The sequence below is a fragment of the Ctenocephalides felis genome, unplaced genomic scaffold (assembly GCF_003426905.1).
Source record: "Ctenocephalides felis isolate EL2017-DRISC unplaced genomic scaffold, ASM342690v1 CF-g0.4_SCAFFOLD_00717, whole genome shotgun sequence".
Taxonomy (NCBI): domain Eukaryota; kingdom Metazoa; phylum Arthropoda; class Insecta; order Siphonaptera; family Pulicidae; genus Ctenocephalides; species Ctenocephalides felis.
In genome coordinates, this window is record NW_020536871.1 from 61,387 (window position 1) to 83,324 (window position 21,938).

Genomic DNA, 21,938 nt, shown 5'->3' on the forward strand with positions numbered 1-21,938 from the left:
TTAAATCGACAAAATATAAAAGTAAAAAATTACTAACTTTCTAAGATGGTTTCAAAGGTGTAAAGTGTAAATTTAATTATAAACATGTCTTTTGATACAAAGTGATTTGCAATAAAATATATATTTATGTTTATTTACATATTAAGTTTAATTAAAAATATATTTTATATTAAAAGATTGTATAAAATTAAACGCAAAACTAATTTAAATTCAAAATAACCTTTAAAAACGATCCTCATTGTATATAACAAGGTTTAATAATAATCTAAGCAAAGAAAACCTCCAAAATATTTAAAATTTAATGAAATTACTAAAATTTTAGTTTTACTCATAGTATTATCATCTTAAAAGACTATAATGTAAATTTAATTACATTATAAAATACCGAAAATCTTTATTTGTTATTATATATAAAAAATTATTATAAATTATTTTTTTTAATTCTGGTTTTTAAAATGAAAATTTCTTTTTTTATAAAATGTTATAGCATCTAAAGTTAAAACTATCAAAAATGTTTTATTTTATCTAAATTAGATCAGAAATTTTTAAGCATGTATTATGGCTTAAAATTTGTTAAAATAAAATTATATTTCATATCTGTTTTTAAAATAAACATTCTTTTTGTAAATGCTAATTTCCCTCTGTGATGAATTTAAAATAAAATTATTTAATCCTGCTATGAGATGGTTGTGCTAACTTAATAAGATCATAAAATTCTTACATTTTATTATGTTGTTTAAAACAGTATTACAAATATTTTTTCTTATGAGCAAAGAATCCTATATATAAATATTTGCAAATTCTATATTACTAATTGTTATAAAAAAATCTATAAATAAGTAAAAAATTAACACATTTTTGTTAAAATGTTTATAATCTCAATTAATTTTAAAAGTTGGCTATATTTCTTTTAAACAAAATGTGATCTAAAAATATATTTGGAATAGATTTAAACATGTTATTTATGATTTGATATAACATTTTTCTAAGTTTTTAATCAGTTTAAAAATAAAACAAATTAAGAAATATTTTACAAATACTGCCTTTAAAAAATATTTGAGATTTTTATAAAGCTAATTTTAATTTTTAATTAACTATAATGTAGAACGAAATCTAATTAAAAAACATTTTAATATTAAAATAATTTTTTTAAATTAAGAACTAACATTTTGACAAATACTAATTTTTTATAAAGGACTTAAATTTTTTTCGATCTCATTTATTTCAATTCACACCTTATCATCCCGTATATACATCTCAAACTACTAGGCTTTAAACAACTTTCATTCTCAGGACCACTTCTATAATATTCTTTTCTTATTAATCCTGCCTTTAACACCCTTTTTAATGGTAACCCTTTGAAATTTGTAAATTTGACAAATAAATTTTCTCTTTTTATGAATGTATAAGAATACGTTCTATTGTTACAGAATATCTCAAAAAGATCTATCAAATCCTTTACTGGAAGGTTATTTCTTCTTCAACACCAGGTGCTTTGCTTATTTCTTTTTCAGGATATTTTTTAAATTGATTTTCTAATGTTAAGACATCATTTCTGTCTTTATTTTCTTGGTCAACTTCAACATTTATTTCTTTGTTTTCACCTTCATTCTCAAAGAAATTTATCAAATTCTTAATGCTTCTTGGTTCTTCGGCTATATTACAAACAAAGGAATCATTAAGATCTTGTATTTGAATATTATCTTCTTCTTTTGACACATTTTTAGAGGTATCTTGCTGAGATAAACTTGATCTTTCTTTTCTTCTGCAAGGTTTCTGGATGGGTCTTTGTTTTGTCAAAGAAATTTATCAGGTCCTTAATGCTTCTTGGTTCTTCGGTTATATTACAAACCAAGAAATCATTAAGTTCTTGTGTGTAAATATTGTCATTTTTCTTTGATTCATCTTTAGTTGAATCTTGCTGAGAAATTGTTACAATTTTTTATAAATTACTTTCTTAAGTTTTTTACTTTATACTTTTTCATGTAAAAAATAATCATCAATCAATGAAAAAATATTAGAAATAGTTTTTCTCCGAATATTTTATCCTAATAGTTGCCAAAATATTCAGCAATTTTTTTTTTGATACAAAATTTTGTTATTTTGAAAAAATTCTCGTATTTGTTATTCTCTTTTATTGTGACTTAAGTAAAATTTTGGCTTTATTTAGAAAAAAATTTGTGAGAATATCTTGAAAAAGCATAATTATTTATTAGATGAATTAGAATTAAAAGAAAAAGAATTTTAAAACCTTGTTAGATACCTAAATAATTTTCAGGCTGAAGGAGAACTTTTCAGGAAAGAAAACGCACAAAAAATGTTTCTAAATAACCCAGATTATGACGAAAAATACGTAAACCAATATTTATACCTGTTAAAAAGAGAAAAAGATTTTTATGAATCCATTTCTAACATAATAAAACCAGCAACTAACTACCTAAATAAAGCATATCAAAACGCAAACAAAATGTTTGACACTTTTTTTGTTTACTTAAAATTTGACCCAATAAAATTAAACAAAAAAAAACTAAATGATTTACTAAAACATTTCATTTTTAAGAAATATGAATACAAATTTGAAAGAATTTTTTTTGATGATTTGTTAACCAAAGAAGATCAAGAAAAAGAAATTAGAAAAATAGAATCACTACATTTTAAAAAATTGATTAGTGATCAATTTTATTTAAATTTGAGGTATTATTTTGTGAATGGGACAAGTCACATTAATAGTTTTAAGAGGGAGATTAATTCGAGTTCTGATAAGTGGAGTTCTATTAAAAGTGAGTTTTTTATGTTGGTTAGGAATATGAAAAGAATTTTAGAAAGAAATGATTAAATTTGTTAGTGAAATTTATTTTTGTATTATTTTGATTCAAAAGACAAGTTTCTAAAATAATATGTTATTTTAATTTTACATTTAAAAAAGATAAAGAAATAAGTTTGTGTTTTAAATATTAGTAAATTAAATATTTTTTTAAATTATAATAATTTTATATTTAAACCAATTTCTACCAATAAATCAGAATTTCTATTTCAATATGAATTATTAAAATTAAAAAATATTTTTTATGTCAAAGTGAATAAATCAATAAAAAGTAGAAAATCAATGTTTTAGATATAAGCAAAGATATTAGTGTTTGTCATAAACTGATAGTTTTTACTATTTAAGTATATTAATTCTTTAATAAATTTAACTGTTCCTTTATATCAAAATATCAGCTCAATAAACAAGAAAAAAAAAATAAATTAATAATTTTGAATCCAAAATAACTAAATCGACTGACTGTTGTAGATTAAATCGAGAATCTAAAAATTTATGTGAACTTATTTTTAATTTAAAAGGAAGCTTTTGGTAAAAATAAAAAATAAAAATTTATACGTCTGCAGAAATAAACATAATTTTTATAACAATATTTTTATTTTTACAAAGAACAATTTTAAATCTCTAGACATAATCAATGATTATTACTATAATTTAAAAAAATCATAATATTTAAAAAAATTAAAAATAAAGATTTAAAAAATAAAGATTTTAATAATACTTGAGTTTAATATTTTTTTAAATAATTTATGAAAAATCTTCAATCATTTTATTTTTAAAATATAAAATTCTAATAAAAAAACAAATTTTATTCATAAAAAATAGTTTTAATGAAAATAAAATATAATTTATCAGTTTTGTAATTTAAATTTTATTATTTATCTATTTTAGTAGAAAATTTTATTAGGAATACTACTTTTATAGAAAATTATTATAAATTTTAAAAACAAAAATATTTATAAATGCAAAATATATTGCTTATTTACTAATAAATAAATATTTAATTTTACAATTTAAACACCTTAAAATTAATTTTTATAAATTAAATACTAATTAATTTAATATTTGAATTTACATTTCTAAAATACTAAACATATTATATTTTTATAAAATTATACTATTAATAATTCAAAGTTTATAAAATATTTAAAAAATTATTGTATATATTTTAAGTATTTTTTTAAGAATTATTTAAAGATTAAAAAAAAATTAAAATATTTTTAAATTAAAAAGTAATTTTTATTAAACAAAATGATTTTTTTTTTTTTTTTTTTTTTTTTTTTTATTTCTGTTAATTTTAACAATCAGATTACAATACAATCTATAAGTTAAAAGTTATGGTGTTGAAAATCAAAATCAAAAAGAAAAAAAATAGAATAAAGGAAATTAAAGAAAAGAAATAGAATAAATGAATGAATAAATAATAATTAAAATAATAGTATTAATAATAAAAACGATAATCAATAATAAATAATAATTAAAAATAACTTGTTTGAAAATTTTCCTGTGCGAAACAGGGAAATTATGTTGTTGACGGTAGATCACTGGGCCATTTTCTTTTCAGGCGTTTTAATTTTTCGGCTGTTTGTACTATTTGCATTTCCGGATTGACGTGTGCATCCAATTTGTTTTGAAAGATAAAACTTCTGTTCTTAATAACTTCCGCCACTGTTGGAATTTTTAGGTCTTTATGGATCATGTGGTTGGTCATAAACCACGGAGCCTTACAAATCATTCTCAGAGTTTTGTTTTGTACTCTCTGGATTATTTGAATGTTACTCTTGCTGGCGCAGCCCCATAGCTCTATCCCATAAGTCCATATTGGGATTATTATTGCTTTGTATAAGAGGAGTTTATTTTCTAGAGACAGTTTAGATGATCTTCTCATTAGCCAGTTTATTTCCTTCAGTTTCAAATCTATTTGTTTTTTTTTCTTTAAAATATGCGTTTTCCAATTTAGTTTACTGTCTAAATGTATTCCCAGGTATTTTACGGAATCCTGGTTTGGTATAATTGTCTTATTCAAATACAAGTCAGGACTTGTGTGACTTCTCAGTGAAATGATGACGTGTTGAGATTTCTTAGCGTTAGTTTTTATGTTCCATTTATCTAGCCATAGTTCTATTTTCGCCAGGTAATTTTGAAGTAAAAAAGTAGCTGTTGTTACATCTTCATGACTTGAGGTTATAGCAATGTCATCAGCATAGGTGCTTATCGTTAATGTCGGATCGAGTGGCATATCACTGGTGTATAGCAAATATAGTATTGGACTGAGAGCACTGCCTTGCGGAACACCGGAATGAATTGGTTTTGGAGGGGAGAGTTCTTCATTTTCTTTAATTTGAAAGGTTCTATTTGATAAGTAAGATTCCAAAATTGTGAAATATTTTGGAAATGTTTTCTTTAATTTATATAATAATCCCATGTGCCAAACTTTGTCGAAGGCCTGGCTGATGTCTAGAAAAACTGCTACACAAAATTCTTTTTTATTCAGGGCTGTGAGGATTGAGTTGGTTATTCTGTTGCATTGCTGTATTGTTGAGTGATGTCTTCTAAAACCAAATTGATGGTTAGGTATCCAGGATTCTTCGGGATGATCTTCTAGTAGTCTTTGTAAAATTAATCTTTCGAATACTTTTGATAGGGATGGAAGCAGGCTTATAGGTCTATAAGATTTTACGTCAGATGAATCTTTGTTTGGTTTTGGAATCATTATGATTTTTGCATTCTTCCAAACAGATGGCCAGTAGTTAAATTGAAGAATGGAGTTGAAAATGGATGTGATAAATAATAGACATTTTGGTGGAAGTTCTTTTAACATTTTAGGAGAGACTTGGTCGTTTCCGGGGGCTGATTTTGATTTGATAACTTTGATTTTATTTTTGATTTCACTTGGTTTAAAAGGTCTTATCATAGACGTTTGGCAATTTCCTTGGAGAGCATTCAATATTTCAATTTCAGGTGACAAGTTTTGTTTTTTGAAAACATCAATCAAGTATTCTGCGAATGCTTTACACTTTTCAGCGTCACTTTTAGCCCAAGTTATGTGGTTCTGGGAGCAAACTTTGAGAGGCGATTTCGACATTACAGGTTTATGTTTGTTCTTTATAGGTTTCCAAATAGAGGCATCATATCTATTTAGCTGCGAAACATATGAATTAAAGGAATCATTCTTCCAAATGGCGATGATTTTCTTTAATTTATTGCTAATTTGATTAAAACTACTTTTGTCCTCCGGCCAATGAGTTTGTTGCCACCTCCGCCTGGCCTTCCTCTTTGCAGCTATTAATCTTTTTATGTCGGATGGTATTACTTGATTATCTTTTCGTGGTGGGATACTTGGTGTTGATTCAACGCATGCGTCAATGATAGTTTTATTCAAAAACAAAACTTGATTATCAATTTCATCAGCGAGTTTCGGGCGTTGAATTAGCTTAATTTTTGAATTTATAATGTTTCTGAAATTGTTCCAGTCAGTAAATTTATTGAATAAACTGCAAGGCCGATAAACAGGAATCGGACTTGAAAAATAGGTTAAAAGAATTGGGGAATGGTCGGAAGATAAATCAAAGTTAGGTTCAATAATGAGTTGCGATGTTGGAATACCTTTTATTATGAAGAAATCAAGCAAATCTGGAATTCTATTAACATCGGTTGGCCAATATGTTGGTTGACTAGTAGTTATATGTGAAGCATTTATTTGATTTATTGATGTTAGTAGTTCTTTTCCTTTGGCAGTGGTTAGTCTTGATCCCCATGATGTGTGTTTGCAGTTAAAATCACCTCCGACAATGAATTTATTGCCTAAACTGCTGAAAAATGAAGTATAATCAGCGGCTAAAATTTTATGTCTTGGCGGACAGTAAATAGATGCTAGTGTTATATCATAAATTTTCGTTTGCATAGAGATCAAAGAAGCTTGTATAGTCTCTGATTGAACAGGGGGCAAGGTGTGGTGTTTAATATTGTTTTTTATAAGAATTGCTGCTCCTCCATGACATTTCCCATCCGGGTGATTTGCAGAATAGGTTATGTAGTTGTGAATGTTGAAATATGATTTATCGTTGAAGTGAGTTTCGGAAATTAGTAGAATATCGACTAGATTGAGTTTTAGAAATATTTCCAATTCGTATTTACGTTGAATGACGCCGTTTGCGTTCCATTGACATATTTTAATTGCTTCTACCATTATTTAATTTGTTTACTAAAATGGTTAGCATATTGAGAATAGTTGAATTTTGTTGGTACATTTGTTGGAACATAATTTTGAACTCGGTTAAGAATTCATTTATTGGAGTGGAAGAATCTGGTGATGAGTTTTGAAAGGAACGATTATTTTTAGTGGCATCGGCGTAAGATACGTTGTTAAGATTTGAACGATTTCCATTTGTAGGAAATGTTTGTTTTATATTTGATTCAGTAGTATGTTGAGTGTAAGTCGGATTTGAGTAAACTGCATTTCGGTTTGTTAATCGAACCTCTTGTTTATACTTCTGAGCGTATAAATTTTGATATACGGGACAACCTTTGTAACTCGAAACATGGTCTTGATCACATAAGGTGCATTTGGCTGGAAGATGAGGCTCTTTTTTACATTTTGCAGTCTCATGAAAATCTGAGCATTTCAAACAGCGGTGGATATGATGGCAATATGCCTTGGTGTGACCATACTTTTGGCAACGGCTGCATTGTACTATTCGTTTGTGAATTCTAGGTGGTTCAATTTTTATAATTGAGTTTTTAAATTTAGTTATGTTAAATACATACTTGTTATTATCAGCTGGTTCTAAGTCAATGTAGAACAAGTTAAGTGGTTCGTTATCATATTTACTTCTAATATTAGTTATGTTTCTTACTACGTGTCCCGATTTGAGCAGTTCTGATTTTATTTCTTCAATGGGTGTTGAATGGTGGATATATCTACTTACTGCTCGAAATGCTCTTTCTTCTTTAAGTTGAAAAGTGTGAAACTCGGCTTTCTTGGTTATTAATAACTTCACTAGATGTCTATATGAGTCAGAATTTGAGCACTGGATTTTAATTGAATTATCGAGCATGCATTTATAGTAATATTGTTTTTCGTTTAACACTTTTTTTATGTCGTTGAACATGTCGTTAATATCAGAAACGTTTGAAACAAAGATCGGCGGAGGTTTGACAATTTTTTCGGGTTCATTCGACGTGTTTTCTAATATACTGAATCTATTCCTTAGTTCTATGGGCGTTCTAGGATCTTGTGTTTTTCTTTTTTTCGATTTTGAAGCTATTTGCCAAGGAATATTGTCTTCTTCCATTGTTATTTCGGTCTCCTCTAAATTCAAATTAGTTGACATTGTGTTAGGTTGTATTTTGTTTTTTAATTGGCCTTCATCGAATTCGCAGTTTGAACTTGGCGTATTATTATTCTCTTGAAGTGTTTTCATAAATGAAAACTATAATATCACTTAACGTACCCCCATATGGGGATACAATTAAAAAAGTATTTAAATTGTGATCACTTTTGTGGATTAATTTCACTTTCACAGTAAATGAACTATGATTATAGATTGAATCTGTATGTAAAATATAAACAATCTATTCAAACAATTTGAACAAAATGATTAATTGAAAAATTGTTCTTTTAATGGAAATCTAATTACAAAATAAAAAGTATAAATGAGTAAAAAATATACCCATATGAATCTTATAAAGTATTTATTATCATTTATAATTTTTATTGGGACTACTATTTTTTCTGGATTAGAATTTTTTATGTGGACTAGTAATGGTAATATTACTACAAGTAATTTAGATCGAACTGACAAACTTATACCTTTTACATACTTTGACCTAGAATCAACTAACGAAAAATTTAAAAAAAGATCAAATATGGATAATAATGAAAACAATACTCAGCTTTATGTGCATATAAACACAAGCGATCTGCCAGAAATATTCAAAACAACCACAAAAACATTTTTAGAAATTTCACAAGAAATGCACAACCTAAACAACACAGACTTATTATATTTTATCTTTTCCCCAAACTTCTTCAATTTATTTGTAAATGATTTAGGTGAAGTAAAAAAGTTCAAACAGAATACACCAAAAAAGTTGTAAAAATTGAAAGTAAAATTATTGAAGATTTTCTTGGTGTTTAAAAAAAATTAAATTTAAAAAAAAGTGAATATAAAATTACATTAAAAAAAAAAATTTAGAAAAAAAATTTGACAGATTTGTCAAAAACAAATATAAAAAAATCTTTTTGGATCATCCTTAATACAATATCAAGTATTCGTACAGGTTATATGAAATTTCTGATGACAATATTGAAATTTTGAATAGATTTTATGATCTGATAAAGGAAAGTATAGTTGAAATTGATTGTGCTTATAAATATGCGGATATTTTATTTGAAGTATTTGTGTATGATCATGTGTTTGATATGGGAAGAATTAATATTAAAAAAGTAGTTAAATATTTTAAACAATTTCAACCGGAAAAAAATATCCCTAAATTTGATAAATTTGATCTTAGCACTTTGGCAGAAGAAAGAAATGAAAGAGCTGAATCGCTTGAAAAGTTTTATTCTAGAAATTATATTACAAAAGAGTTTATGGATAAAAGAAAAGAATACGATAAGAAAACGATTGAGATTATTGAAAAAATTGTTAATGAACTTAGATATTATCGAAGTAATCTACCAGACACTAAATTTAAAATAGCTAGGTTTGTAAGAAATTTGGAGCATATTCCTTTTATAAGCTGAATGAAATTAATAGTACAAATTGTTGTTATTAACTCACATTTTTAAATAATAAAAATTTACATGTATTCATCTCAAAATAGATTTTATTTTTATAAACTGACTTTCTAATTAATTTAAAATAAAACTATAATATTTTAAAATAAAATGTATTTTAAAGAGTAGAAAATAATTAATGATTTTTAATTAAAAAAGATTCTAAAGGTGTAGATGTATAGTACAATTAAAACTTTTAAGAAATTGTAATTTTTTGCTGAACCCTTTTTCTTTATGAAATAAATCGTTTTTAATTGAATAAATAAAATTTATATTTTTTGGGAGGTTCAATATTAGAAGGCTTAAAGCCTGTATGTCGACAAAAATTTTTTCTAAAATGACAAGATGAGAAAGCAAGATTTTTGAATAAAAATATAATTAGGAAAGAAATTGTGGGGTGGTCCCACATATAAAAATCAAGACACTATAAATGAAAAATAAAGTTTATTACAAAATTATAATAATTTACAAAATCTTCTTGGTTGAATTCTGGTATTCTTGGTATTCCTCGGTTGGACTCCGTAGTTTTCCTAGGTGTTGCCTGCTCGACCAGTAGAAGAGAAAAGAGATCGAGGATGGTAGCTGCTTTGGTTATATACCTGGAAGCCTGACCCCCTCCACACATTAGGGTCCCTAATAGTGTGGAGGCTAGTGTAGCTCTTTACTACTATTTTTCAATAGTAGGAGAGCTAGTGTCGCTGCAATACCCCCCTGGCGAGTCAATAAAATTGTATTAATTTTATTGCATGCGAGGACGGACTACCCGTCCAAACCGTGTTCTATATTGATTTGAGGTATGTTCTGTAGCGCTGGATGGAGTTGGACTCGTACTTTGGTCGTCTTCTGTGGTGAAAGCGGGCTTGACACGATCGATGGATACTCTTACATTGCGTTCTCCAATTTTAATTTTCAATGTTTTGGAGTTACGATCTATGACTTCATACGGACCTCTGTATGGACAAGAAAGCGCTGGTCGCAGAGCGTCTTCCCTAAGGAATACAAATTTTGCATTACTTAGTTCTTTATGTACAAAAGTCTTTTTCGATCCATGTGCAGATGTAGGAGTTGGATGTATTGTTTCGAAATGTCGATGTAGATTTCTCAAGAAGTCGCTTGTTGGTATCTCCTTGCGTGTGCTGATTAAAAATTCGCCAGGTAGACGAAGCGGCTCTCCGTATACTAATTCGGCGCTGCTGCTTTTAATGTCTTCTTTAACAGAAGCTCGAATTCCTAATAAAATAATTGGTAGAGAATCCATCCATGACGGGTCTGCATGGCACATGAGGGCTGTTTTCAGTGGCCTGTGAGCATTTTCAATCAATCCATTCGATTGCGGGTGATATGCTGTAGTAGGAATGTGGGAAATTCCTAGTAGTTTGGTTACTCCTTGAAAAACAGCTGAACAGAATTGCCGTCCTTGGTCGCTAGTTACTTGAGAAGGAACACCAAAGCGTGAAATCCAAGAATACAAGAAAGCCCAGGTTACACTTTCTGCGGTAATATCTGATAGAGGAAAAACTTCAAGCCAGCGTGTGTAACGGTCTATAGCAGTGAATAGATATTTAAAGCCTTTTGATTGTGGAAGTGGTCCGACAATGTCAATGTGAACATGCAGAAATCTGGCGGGTGGCACTTTGAACTCTCCAAGTGGTGTGACTATATGCCGACCAATTTTGGAGCGTTGACATGAGATGCAGCTTCGAGCCCAGGTTCTGCAATCCTTGCGAATGCCAGGCCAAACAAATCTATCCGTGATGAGTTTAGTTGTGGTTTTTATACCTGGATGAGATAGATTGTGCAGAGTATTAAAAATATGTCGTCTATGTTCAGCAGGAACATAAGGACGTAATCGATTCTGAGATATGTCGCAATATAATTGTTCTTTGGTTCCTGGAATAGCGATGCGTTTCAGGTTGAGAGCAGTATCTGATTTTAAGAGCGTTACCAGTTCTTCATCTTCGTCTTGCGATTTAGCAATAACGGAGTGATCCAAAGGCGATGTTATGGCTTCTGCTCTTGAGAAGGCGTCGGCTACAATGTTTTGTTGTCCACTAACATAGCGAACATCTGTTGTAAACTGCGACAGGAAACTTAATTGATTTAATTGTATTGGCGGCAGCTTGTCCTTTCGCTGGGAAAAGGCGTGAATTAAAGGTTTGTGGTCAGTAAACCAAATGAAATGTCTGCCTTCCAGTAAGCTTCGAAAATGTTGCACTGCTTCGTATCCAGCCAAAAGTTCTCGATAATATGCTGGCCATAGTTGTTGTTTCTCAGATAGTTTTTTTGAAAAGAAGCCCAAAGGTTGCCAAGTGCCATTGATGTACTGCTGTAATACTGCACCGATAGAATGGTTAGATACATCGCTAAATAATGCTGTTTGAGCATTTGGAACTGGGTGTGCTAGTAATGTTGCTTTAGCCAATTCTTTCTTACAAGTCTCGAAGTTATCTTGAAGCTGTGGGGTCCAAGAAATTGGTTGTGATCCAGATTTGGTAGATCCTGAGAGCAACTTGTGTAGCGGAGCAAGAAATTCAGCTATGTGAGGAATAAACCTTCGATAATAATTAATCATTCCTATGAAGCGTCGCAGCTTTGAGTAGGTTGCCGGTAGCGGATATTCTTGGAGATCGTTGATACGGTCTTGTGGTGGCAAAGTTCCATCTTTAGAAATTTCATAACCAAGAAATGTAACTTTGGGTGCACCTAATACGCATTTCGCTGGATTAATGACAACGCCGTGGTCTTTCAGACGTTGAAATAATTGGCGAAGATGATCTTGGTGTTCTTCTAGCGATGTAGATGATATAAGAATATCATCTAGGTATGCGTAACAAAAATCCAGACCTTGTGTAACCTCATCTATAAATCGCTGAAATGTTTGTGCTGCATTCCTTAATCCAAAAGTCATATACGGGAACTCAAACAACCCAAATGGTGTTATTATTGCTGTTTTTGCAATATCATCAGGATGGACTGGAATTTGCTGAAAGGCTTTCACTAAGTCAATCACTGAAAATATAGTACATCCTGCTAAATTATGGGCGTAGTCCGCAATATGACGAACGGGATATTTGTCTGGAATTGTGCGTGAGTTGAGTAGCCGATAATCTCCGCATGGACGCCACGTCGAATCCTTTTTCTGTGTCAGATGTAGAGGTGAAGACCAAGAACTATCGGAGGGTCTTGCAATGCCTAATTCTACCATATTCTTAAATTCGTCTTTGGCTACGCGAAGTAATTCTGGCTTGAGGCGCCGTGGTCTAGAAGAAACTGGAGGTCCTGGAGTGGTTCTAATATAATGAAATGTTTTGTGTTTGCTTTCTTGACACAAGCCTGATGGTCTGGTGATGGATGGAAAATCAGCTAATAATTTGTTGTATGCACTATCTCCAAATATAGACTTGACACTTTGTATCCGAGAGAATGTGACACATCCTGGAGATGACAGTGATGTCAGGTTGTCATGTAGACGAGAATTCTTTATATCGATAATGATATTGTAGTACGCCAAAAAGTCTGCTCCAAGTATAGGCATTGTTACGTCTGCTACGATGAATCTCCAAGTAAAATTTCTTCTTAGTCCAAAATCTAATTGTAAAATAATATCCCCGTACGTGCGTATGTTGGTTCCATTGGCTGCAGACAAAGTATAGTTTAGTTGAGGATTAGGTTTAGCAGTTAAGCGCCTTGGATACACGCAAACGTCTGAACCTGTGTCGACCAAAAACTGTACCTTAGTTCTGCGATCACTTATGAAGAGGCGACGGCTTGATGAAGAGCAAGGATAGGTCGCCATCACTCCTTGCCGTTGGAGTTTTCCTCTCTGAACGAACAATGACTCTCGCATTTTCTTGCCTTCTTTCCGAATTTGGCGTGGTACCAACAGAATGTATTACGGTTGCGCGATCTAGAAGTACTTCTCGGCCTGAAGAAGTGGTTAGACCTGTCTTGTCGAAATGGGCTACAGTTTCTATTTGCTGATAGGTCGAGTCTGCTACGATAGGTGAACTTGGCTAATTGCTCTGTAAGATCTTCCACACGCTGAGTTAGTTGATCATTTTTATCAATTAGTTTTTGTATGATGTCTTGCTGTTGGTTGTTACTAGTTGCTGCGACTACTGGCGGTTGTGCAATCTCACATATTTTGTCGGCGAGCGATGCAAGTTCTTCTAGGTCTCCATTGATCTGGGTTTGCAATATTTGTTGAGTCTGGACCGGTAGTCGTTGAATCCAGATTTCTCGTAGGAGAGAATTGTCGACTGTAGTTGTTCCGACCAATGAACGAAGGTGACGTAGGAACTGAGAAGGACTTCGATCACCAAGTTCTTCTTGCAAAAGTAATTGTCTTATCCTTTGCCGTTCGGAAATTGATAGCCTTTTGATTAATTCCTCCTTTAGTTTTATGTATTTATTCTCTGCAGGCGGAGAGTTTATAACGTCCTCTATTTGGAGTAAATATTTGCAATCTAGGTGAGCTATTACAAATTCATATTTAGGCAGGTCATTGATGATGCGGCATCGAGAAAATATTGCTTCGGCAATTGTGAACCACAATGTCGGTTTCTCACTTAAAAATGGCGGTAGATGCGGAGTGCGTGAGATTGCGTCGAGTTCCCCTTTAGTGTCCTGCATGTCTTCATTCATTGTTTTTTATTGTCTTCTGTACGGATAGTGCTCTATAGTAATTCAGCTCACACCAATTATGTGGTCCAATTCAGCGTCGGGGTCACCAATTATGTGGGGTGGTCCCACATATAAAAATCAAGACACTATAAATGAAAAATAAAGTTTATTACAAAATTATAATAATTTACAAAATCTTCTTGGTTGAATTCTGGTATTCTTGGTATTCCTCGGTTAGACTCCGTAGTTTTCCTAGGTGTTGCCTGCTCGACCAGTAGAAGAGAAAAGAGATCGAGGATGGTAGCTGCTTTGGTTATATACCTGGAAGCCTGACCCCCTCCACACATTAGGGTCCCTAATAGTGTGGAGGCTAGTGTAGCTCTTTACTACTATTTTTCAATAGTAGGAGAGCTAGTGTCGCTGCAAAATCATTTTAAAAGTGTAATATATGAAGAATATAAAGGAAAAAAGAAATTTACTACAATATTATAATTTTTTAAAAAATAAGTTGTCGAATTGTTGCCTAAAAAATATACGTAAACAAAGTTATACCTACTTGGTCAAAGAAAACAATATTATAGTTTTAATGGACATAAATACTCGAAATAAAAAAAGTTATTGACAATGCGATTAATTCAAAATATGTCCAAACTTCTAAACTAAGCAATTTTTTCATTATATCATCTATATCATTCTTTTAATAAAATATCAAAAAAAATCATGCCATAAAATAAGTCTTATAAAAAGAAATTTACAGAATTAGGAATAAAGGGCATGAAATAATCAATATGAATTAATGAACATTTTAAAATTTTAAGTAATAACCTAGATTTAAAATGTTTTTGAATAAGTAATGGCTTTGATGATGAAGACTGAATGAAAAATGTTAATAATTCAAAATGTTTATGTTAAAAATCACTTGAATTTTTTTATAAAACTTTTGATTTCCGAAATACTGTTGTAATTTCCGAAAAACCAAGTTATTTAAATAAAACAGAATTATAGTTTTATTTTTTTAAAAAAATTACAATTTTATTTCTATGGATGATTTTTTAGATGAACTTAAGAACGATATAATTAACAATAATGACATACTAGTAAGTTTACTAGAGTGAAGGAGACTTTGTTGAAAATGGTTTATATGAGGCTTTAACACGAAAAGATACTTCTCTTTTTATTTCCACTGGATTTCAAGAACATGAGTTAGAGTATATTTTTGAGCTTGTAAAAACAGAATTGATTCACAAGATGCAGGAAAATTGGATTAATGCAAGCTAGGGCCTAAGGATCGACTTTAATTTCTCTTACTATATGTTAAACACAAGTCGCTTGACAACAATTTTAGGATTAGCAACATCTACTACCAATTCAGTATTGAATAAAACACTATTAAATGTAACACAGAAACTAAGTTATATATTTAATGTACCAGTTAAAAAAAAAGACTAAGCAATTATCAGTATAAATTTACATTTTAACTTAAATTTTTTTCTATAATAGATGCTACCATGGTTTGAATATCTTAGTTGGCCTAGTCACCTTGTGTTAATAAGTGTAAAAGATATAGATACCCTTTGTTTAAAGCTTTCTTTACATATCTTAAAAAAACAACAATCATCCGTCTTTCAGCCTGTGGTTCTATTAATATTTTTCTTTTTATTGAAAACCAAGATCCAAGCATTAAACGACCGTGTTTAAAATTTAAAGCTACTGCATTATTCATGATGTAAAATTTTTTTTGTCAAACATTCAATATTTGTCTTTTAATAAAAGTGGAAATCTAACTGTTATAGCTTATAACAAAGCCAAAGGTTCGATTCCCGGTCGTGTTGTTTTAGGAAAATTAAAGTATATAAAAAATAATTTTTAAAGACCCATGAAACCATCAATAAAAAAAAACAAACAAAAAGCATTTATTTTAAATCCAACTACTTAAACCACCTGGTTTCGGATTATATCCGGGGATATAACACTAACAAATGGAATTTGTGCATTTTTATCCTAAATATATCCCGAGAGTAAGCATGACTATTTCATTTTTGTAAAAAAATCTAAATGTTAAGAATTTTTTTAACTAAGAAACTAAGTGAAAGCAATACAGTGTCCTAGATACTAATAATACGTGGGCAATCTTGAAAGACAAAGCGATCATAGACTAAATTATCAGTTAGAGTTATTACTCCACTCTAAGAATAAGAGTTTAAATTATCTGGAAAAACTTAAATATAGTAAAAGAGTAATAACTAGCTGTAAGTGGAATTCTGTCTTAAGGCAATTAGGGCATCGTGCCTTAAGGCAAATTGCTGAAACTTCCCGTACCAAAAATTATTTTTTTTTAAAAACGATTAACATTTTTGAAAAAAATTTACTTCGAAAAAATAAGATGGACAAATTGGACAAAAAATTACTTTTTTTTGAAAAAAAATTTTTTTTAAAAAAAAAAATTTAAATTTCTTTTTTTTTTTGAAAAAAAAATGTTTTCTTTATTTTGACATATTTTGGAAGATCTGACCTTTTTTCAAAGCAATCGTACTGCTTTAACTGCATAAAGACGAAATATCAAAGCGCGTAAGCGCCGCGTCGCCGTCTAACGCGTAAACATTGGTACGGAACCCATAGGAATGTAAACAAAATTCATACTTATTGTTAAAATCTCTATAAAATATCTGATAATTTGATGTGCATATGTCTAATGATCATTTTTGACCGCCAAATGGCATTTTTTTTTACTTTTTTCATTAGATCTCCGAAACCGCTAGACCTGCCTTTATGAAAATTTGGTCAATTCTTCATCTTGTCAATACAAGTAAAACGTTTTTTGACTTATTCAAATTGGACACTCCGTTCTCTTAAAAACTGAGTTACCGTTTTCGGCACTTTTTGCCCCGTATCTTTGGAACGGCTAGACCTGTCTTTGCCAAAAACTAATCAGCACGTCTCCTTATCAATACGAATCGAATGTTTTTTGAATTATTCAAATCGGTTGATCCGTGTTCCCGAAATCGTCGACGAAAATTTGTATCCGCACATACATACACACACGCACATACATACATACATACACACACACACACACACACACACACACACACACACATACATCCATTTTTTCTAAGGTATGCCAAAATGTTCAGAAACCTCTGAAACGCAAAGATATATAAAAATTTTCATTTTCGATTTTTTTGCGATTACTATAACTATCCCTACGGGAAGTTAATTAAAGATTTTTTGAAGTGTAAAAATGTATTTTAAAATATTTTTGACGAAATATCGAGGATAAAGAGATTATTGAAAATATTACTACAGTAAGCTTTGCTTTGACAAACTTCCAATTATTGTAAAATCTTTTGACCATAAATATTAAAACTATTTTAACAAGTTAAAAAAATAATAAAAAACAATAAATGTAATAACACAAACTGATTAATAAAAAGCAGAATTATCAGAGTCTCGGAATAGGACTCGGTGCCTATTTAGTAAGTTACTGTATAGCGACTTACAATCTAAATGTTTGTATTTACATTATCTATTTATCTTTTTTCATCCTGCATTAGTTGTGGCGAAATTTTTTTTAAAAACAAAAATAAATTATTTCTAGAAATTTCGGTAAACGAAAACTTGAGCAACAAAAAAGTTTAAATAATAAAAAATATAGGATCAGAATTAAAATTTATAGCCCGATAAAGGTTTTCTTTTCGGTTTGATACGCACAAAAATTTAATCCTCGAGGAGGTCTTGAGAAGAACTAAAAATAGCAGTATATCATAAAATTCAGTGTTTTTACGGAAATTAGATTTTGTAAGCTCCATTGGTATTGTTTTTATAAATATTACAATCCATATGTTCTTCATTTTAAATAAATATTTTAAAAAAATTCAAAATAAATAAATCTTTTTTAAAAAAATTAATAAATATTAATTTAATTAACCCTAACCCTCTAATTTAAATTAAATTTACCTTAGCTGATACCTTTGAATAAAATTAGACATGTTTTTTTTTTGTGTGACAGCAACTGACGGTGCAACAGTAGTGTATCTTGAAGGAGAGGAGGTCCTTGTAAAAGAAAAGGTCTGTTACCTTTATAATTTACAATCAACAAAATTTTTATTTGAATGTAAAAGAAAAGTGCACAAAGTTGTCTTTTCTATTTTTAAAGAAACTTTTTTCAAAAAATACTAAAATTAGTGTAGCAAATGTTTTGAAGACCTGTCACCTCTATCTTCACAAGGTGTCTACTGTTGAAATTTCTAAATAAACCGGAATTGGTAATAAAGCTGTTACTGCATGGTGTTTTTACCTAAGAGAATTGTTAGCTGATACCCTAGAATTCAGTGAAAATCAAGTTAAATAGATTAAATTAAATAGATGGAGAAGGAACCGTGGTGGAGGTTGATGAAACTAAATAAAGTAAAAAAAATATAATCGCGGTAGATTAGTCGAGGGTACTTAAGAAAGAGGAATTAAAAGGACCCCGAAAAAAGTGTTTTATGTAAAAGTTAAAGATCGCACTACGCACACTTTATATTCCGTTTTGTCAAATTTTATTCTACCTGGTTCCATAGTGTATATTGACTGTTTCAAAAGTTACACTCCTGTTTATCAAGAATTAAATTTTAGTCATTTAATAGTAAATCATTCTGAATTTTTGTCGACCAGATCACTGTAACTAATAACAATACAATTGAGGGTCTTAATAATGGATTGAAAACGATTATTAAACCAAGAAACAGAACAAAAAAGAATATCAATAGGCTGTTTTATTTTATTTTTAAAAGAAACAATAAAAAAATAAACGGCCTGGTTTAATAAATGCTTAAAAAACATTAAAAATATTGATTAAACTTTTATTTTTATAATTTAAATAATATTTATTATTTTTTAAAATAAAACATAACAATAAATTTAATAAAGCCTAAGTTTAATTAAACACTCATCTAAATAGGTAAGTTTTTATTAAATTAGTTGTAAATTCCTTCCTAACACATTAAATTACGTCGATTTTCGGTTTGAAGTGCAAGCCAAACGTGAAGATAGAAACGTTTGGCTTGCACTTCCAACCGAAAATCAACGGCGATAAACACAATGTGAAAATTTCCCCCTAAAAATTAAATTTTATTAAATTAAGTAATTAAATATTTAAGGGAAACTAGATAATTATAAGTTAATAGAAAAATATAAATTTAAAAGATATTAAAATAAAAAATTAAATAAATCTAACAAGTTAAATCTTTATTAATCTTAAGATTGCTTCAAGCAAGTTTTTTTTATTATTAAAAAAATAAAAAAACTCTTTTAAAATTTTTTCTCTTTTTCTCGTTAGTTATAACATCTTTCCTCTTTTTAATTTTCAATTTTAAAGTATTATGAAACGAATCAATGGCTTGTGTGTTAATGCCATTAAAACTATTTTTGACAAACTGTACCAAAATAAAAATTATGGTACATTTCCGTTTCCACTCCCACCTAGTAAGGGGGACCCTTTAAAATTACGGTTGATTTTATTAAGAAAAATAAAATAAAATAAATTATAGAATAAATTAAATATTAAATAAAAAATAATTAAAAATACATTACACAATACAGTGGATTTAACGATTCTGAGAGATTTGTTGTTTTTTATTCAGAAAATTTATTAAAGAATTTTAATGACGTTAAAACCTGATTGATTGATGGAACCTTTAAATCTGTTTCTACTAATTTTTACTAACTAATATCAATAAACTTTTATATTTTTGGAAAGGTATTTCCTGTAATATATGTGTTAGCAAAAAATAAAACACAAGAACATTATGAAAAAAATTTCAATTATTTGCTAAATAAGTTAACCGTAGCACTAAAAAACATTATAATCGATTTTGAAAAGGCTCTTATAAATTCAATAACGTTAGTATACAAGAAAGCACAGGTATATAGATGTCTATTTCATTTCGGACAATCCATCTGGAGAAATATAGTGAATTAAAAATTGCAAAATTTTTACCAGAATGACTTTAAAATACGATTTTTATTAAAATGTATTTTGTATTTATCTTTTGTACCACAAGATCAAATTAAAACTATGTTTGAATTAATATATACAGAATAAAAAAAAGAAAATACATAAATTTTAGATGATTTTTTATTTTACTTTAAAAAAACATACATAGGTTCTTCTAGAAACTCCAAAATCTTTGAAAAAATATATGATCCTAAATTTTGATCCGTTTGCAGTCGAATATTAAAAAATTTGCCACGAACTACCAATTCTGTGGAAGCTTGGCACAGAAACTTGAACCAGAAGTCGTTAGTAGCTCACCCTTACATAGCAAAATTTATCGATATCATTAAAAAAGAAAACGAAAAAACAAGATTTAATATAGTCAAATTTTTTATGGTAGACTCTCTTTCAGTTTGTTTAATCATTCTAAAGAAGTAAAACTACAAATTATTTGAGCAATTTTGACCATTTCAAGGAATTAAACTATTTTAAGGCATTAATTGAAGTTTATAATTGGATGTTTGATGAAGAAATGAGGAAATAATAAACACAAGTTTAAGAGTTTTTATTTTATATAAAAAATTTTATTGTTTTTAATATAATATTATTTTTAATATAATTTTAAAATATAATAATATTATTTTTTTTCGTCGAGTTTGCGCTTTTAAATCATAAAAATCATTTTCGTCAAATCAGCGCAAAAAACTAAAAAAACTAATATTCAATAGGGTAAACTTCCCTAATGCAGCTGAAAAACATTTCTCAATCACAGAAAAATACTGTATCCACATGAATTTTCCTAGATGAGCTGATAAAGTGGATCTGTGTGTTCGTTATCGGACTTTACTTGCAGTTTTTTTCTTCTGCCACATACTCTCGACGCGGTTAGTGGTAACACCAGTTACATGGTCCAAAAAGTTAGTACAATGGTTAACAGTACCATGTGTATAACCATAATATGGAAGAGCAGTATATATCTGAGCTCTATCAGAATATATAATAGAACCTGGACTTACTCGTATATGCTCCAAAATAATAAGGAATATTGATTCCCTAATACAATCTGGAACAGAATACATAAAGCCAACCTTTTGCTCTACATCGTAGCCACCAAACACCCATTGTAGACCTAAACGACGCCCTCTGTTGTATTTTCGACGGACTAACATCATCTCGTCTACTTTCACAATTTTTCCTATACCACTTATTATCGCATGGTGGTTAAAGAAATACGTATCACTGATTTTCTGTAATACGAGAGCCAGTCTACAAGGGTTCATCCCGTGTAATACTACACTTTCTTTTTATAGCTTCAATTAAGATTTCTTTATATGCAAAATGATATGTAAAGAAAAAAAAATGTTGAACTGTGAAATAAGATCCCACAAAAAAAGATCCCTTTCTCACAGGTACTTTCTTTCTGCAAGTTTTTACACTGCACCGGAAATAATATCCACTATTTTTCCTGACTTTATTATGTCTTAATGGCGCCTCTTTGCATCAACACAAAAAACGGCTCTTGAGCAGGCTGTGATCCTATGCAAAGGACATATCCTCTTCCTCGGTTCCTATTTACTTATAGAAAGCCACATCGTTGAGGAGACTAATGGAGAGTCTGTGTGTCATAAGGCTTAAAAAATAATCAATTAGATATTAAATTCAGGTTTTAATAAAAAATTTAATTATTTTATTTATTTATTATTTTTTCTTATTAATTTTTTATTTTTTATTTTTTA

General features: G+C 29.3%; 1 protein-coding gene across 1 annotated transcript; it reads right to left on the reverse strand.

Annotated features, from left to right (window-relative positions):
- Positions 1-13,397: 13,397 nt before the first annotated feature.
- On the reverse strand, positions 13,398-14,246 carry LOC113367596. The gene has a single exon (XM_026609193.1). The coding sequence runs from the start codon at positions 14,244-14,246 to the stop codon at positions 13,398-13,400; it is 849 nt and encodes a 282-aa protein (XP_026464978.1).
- Between the last annotated feature and the right edge of the window lie 7,692 nt (positions 14,247-21,938).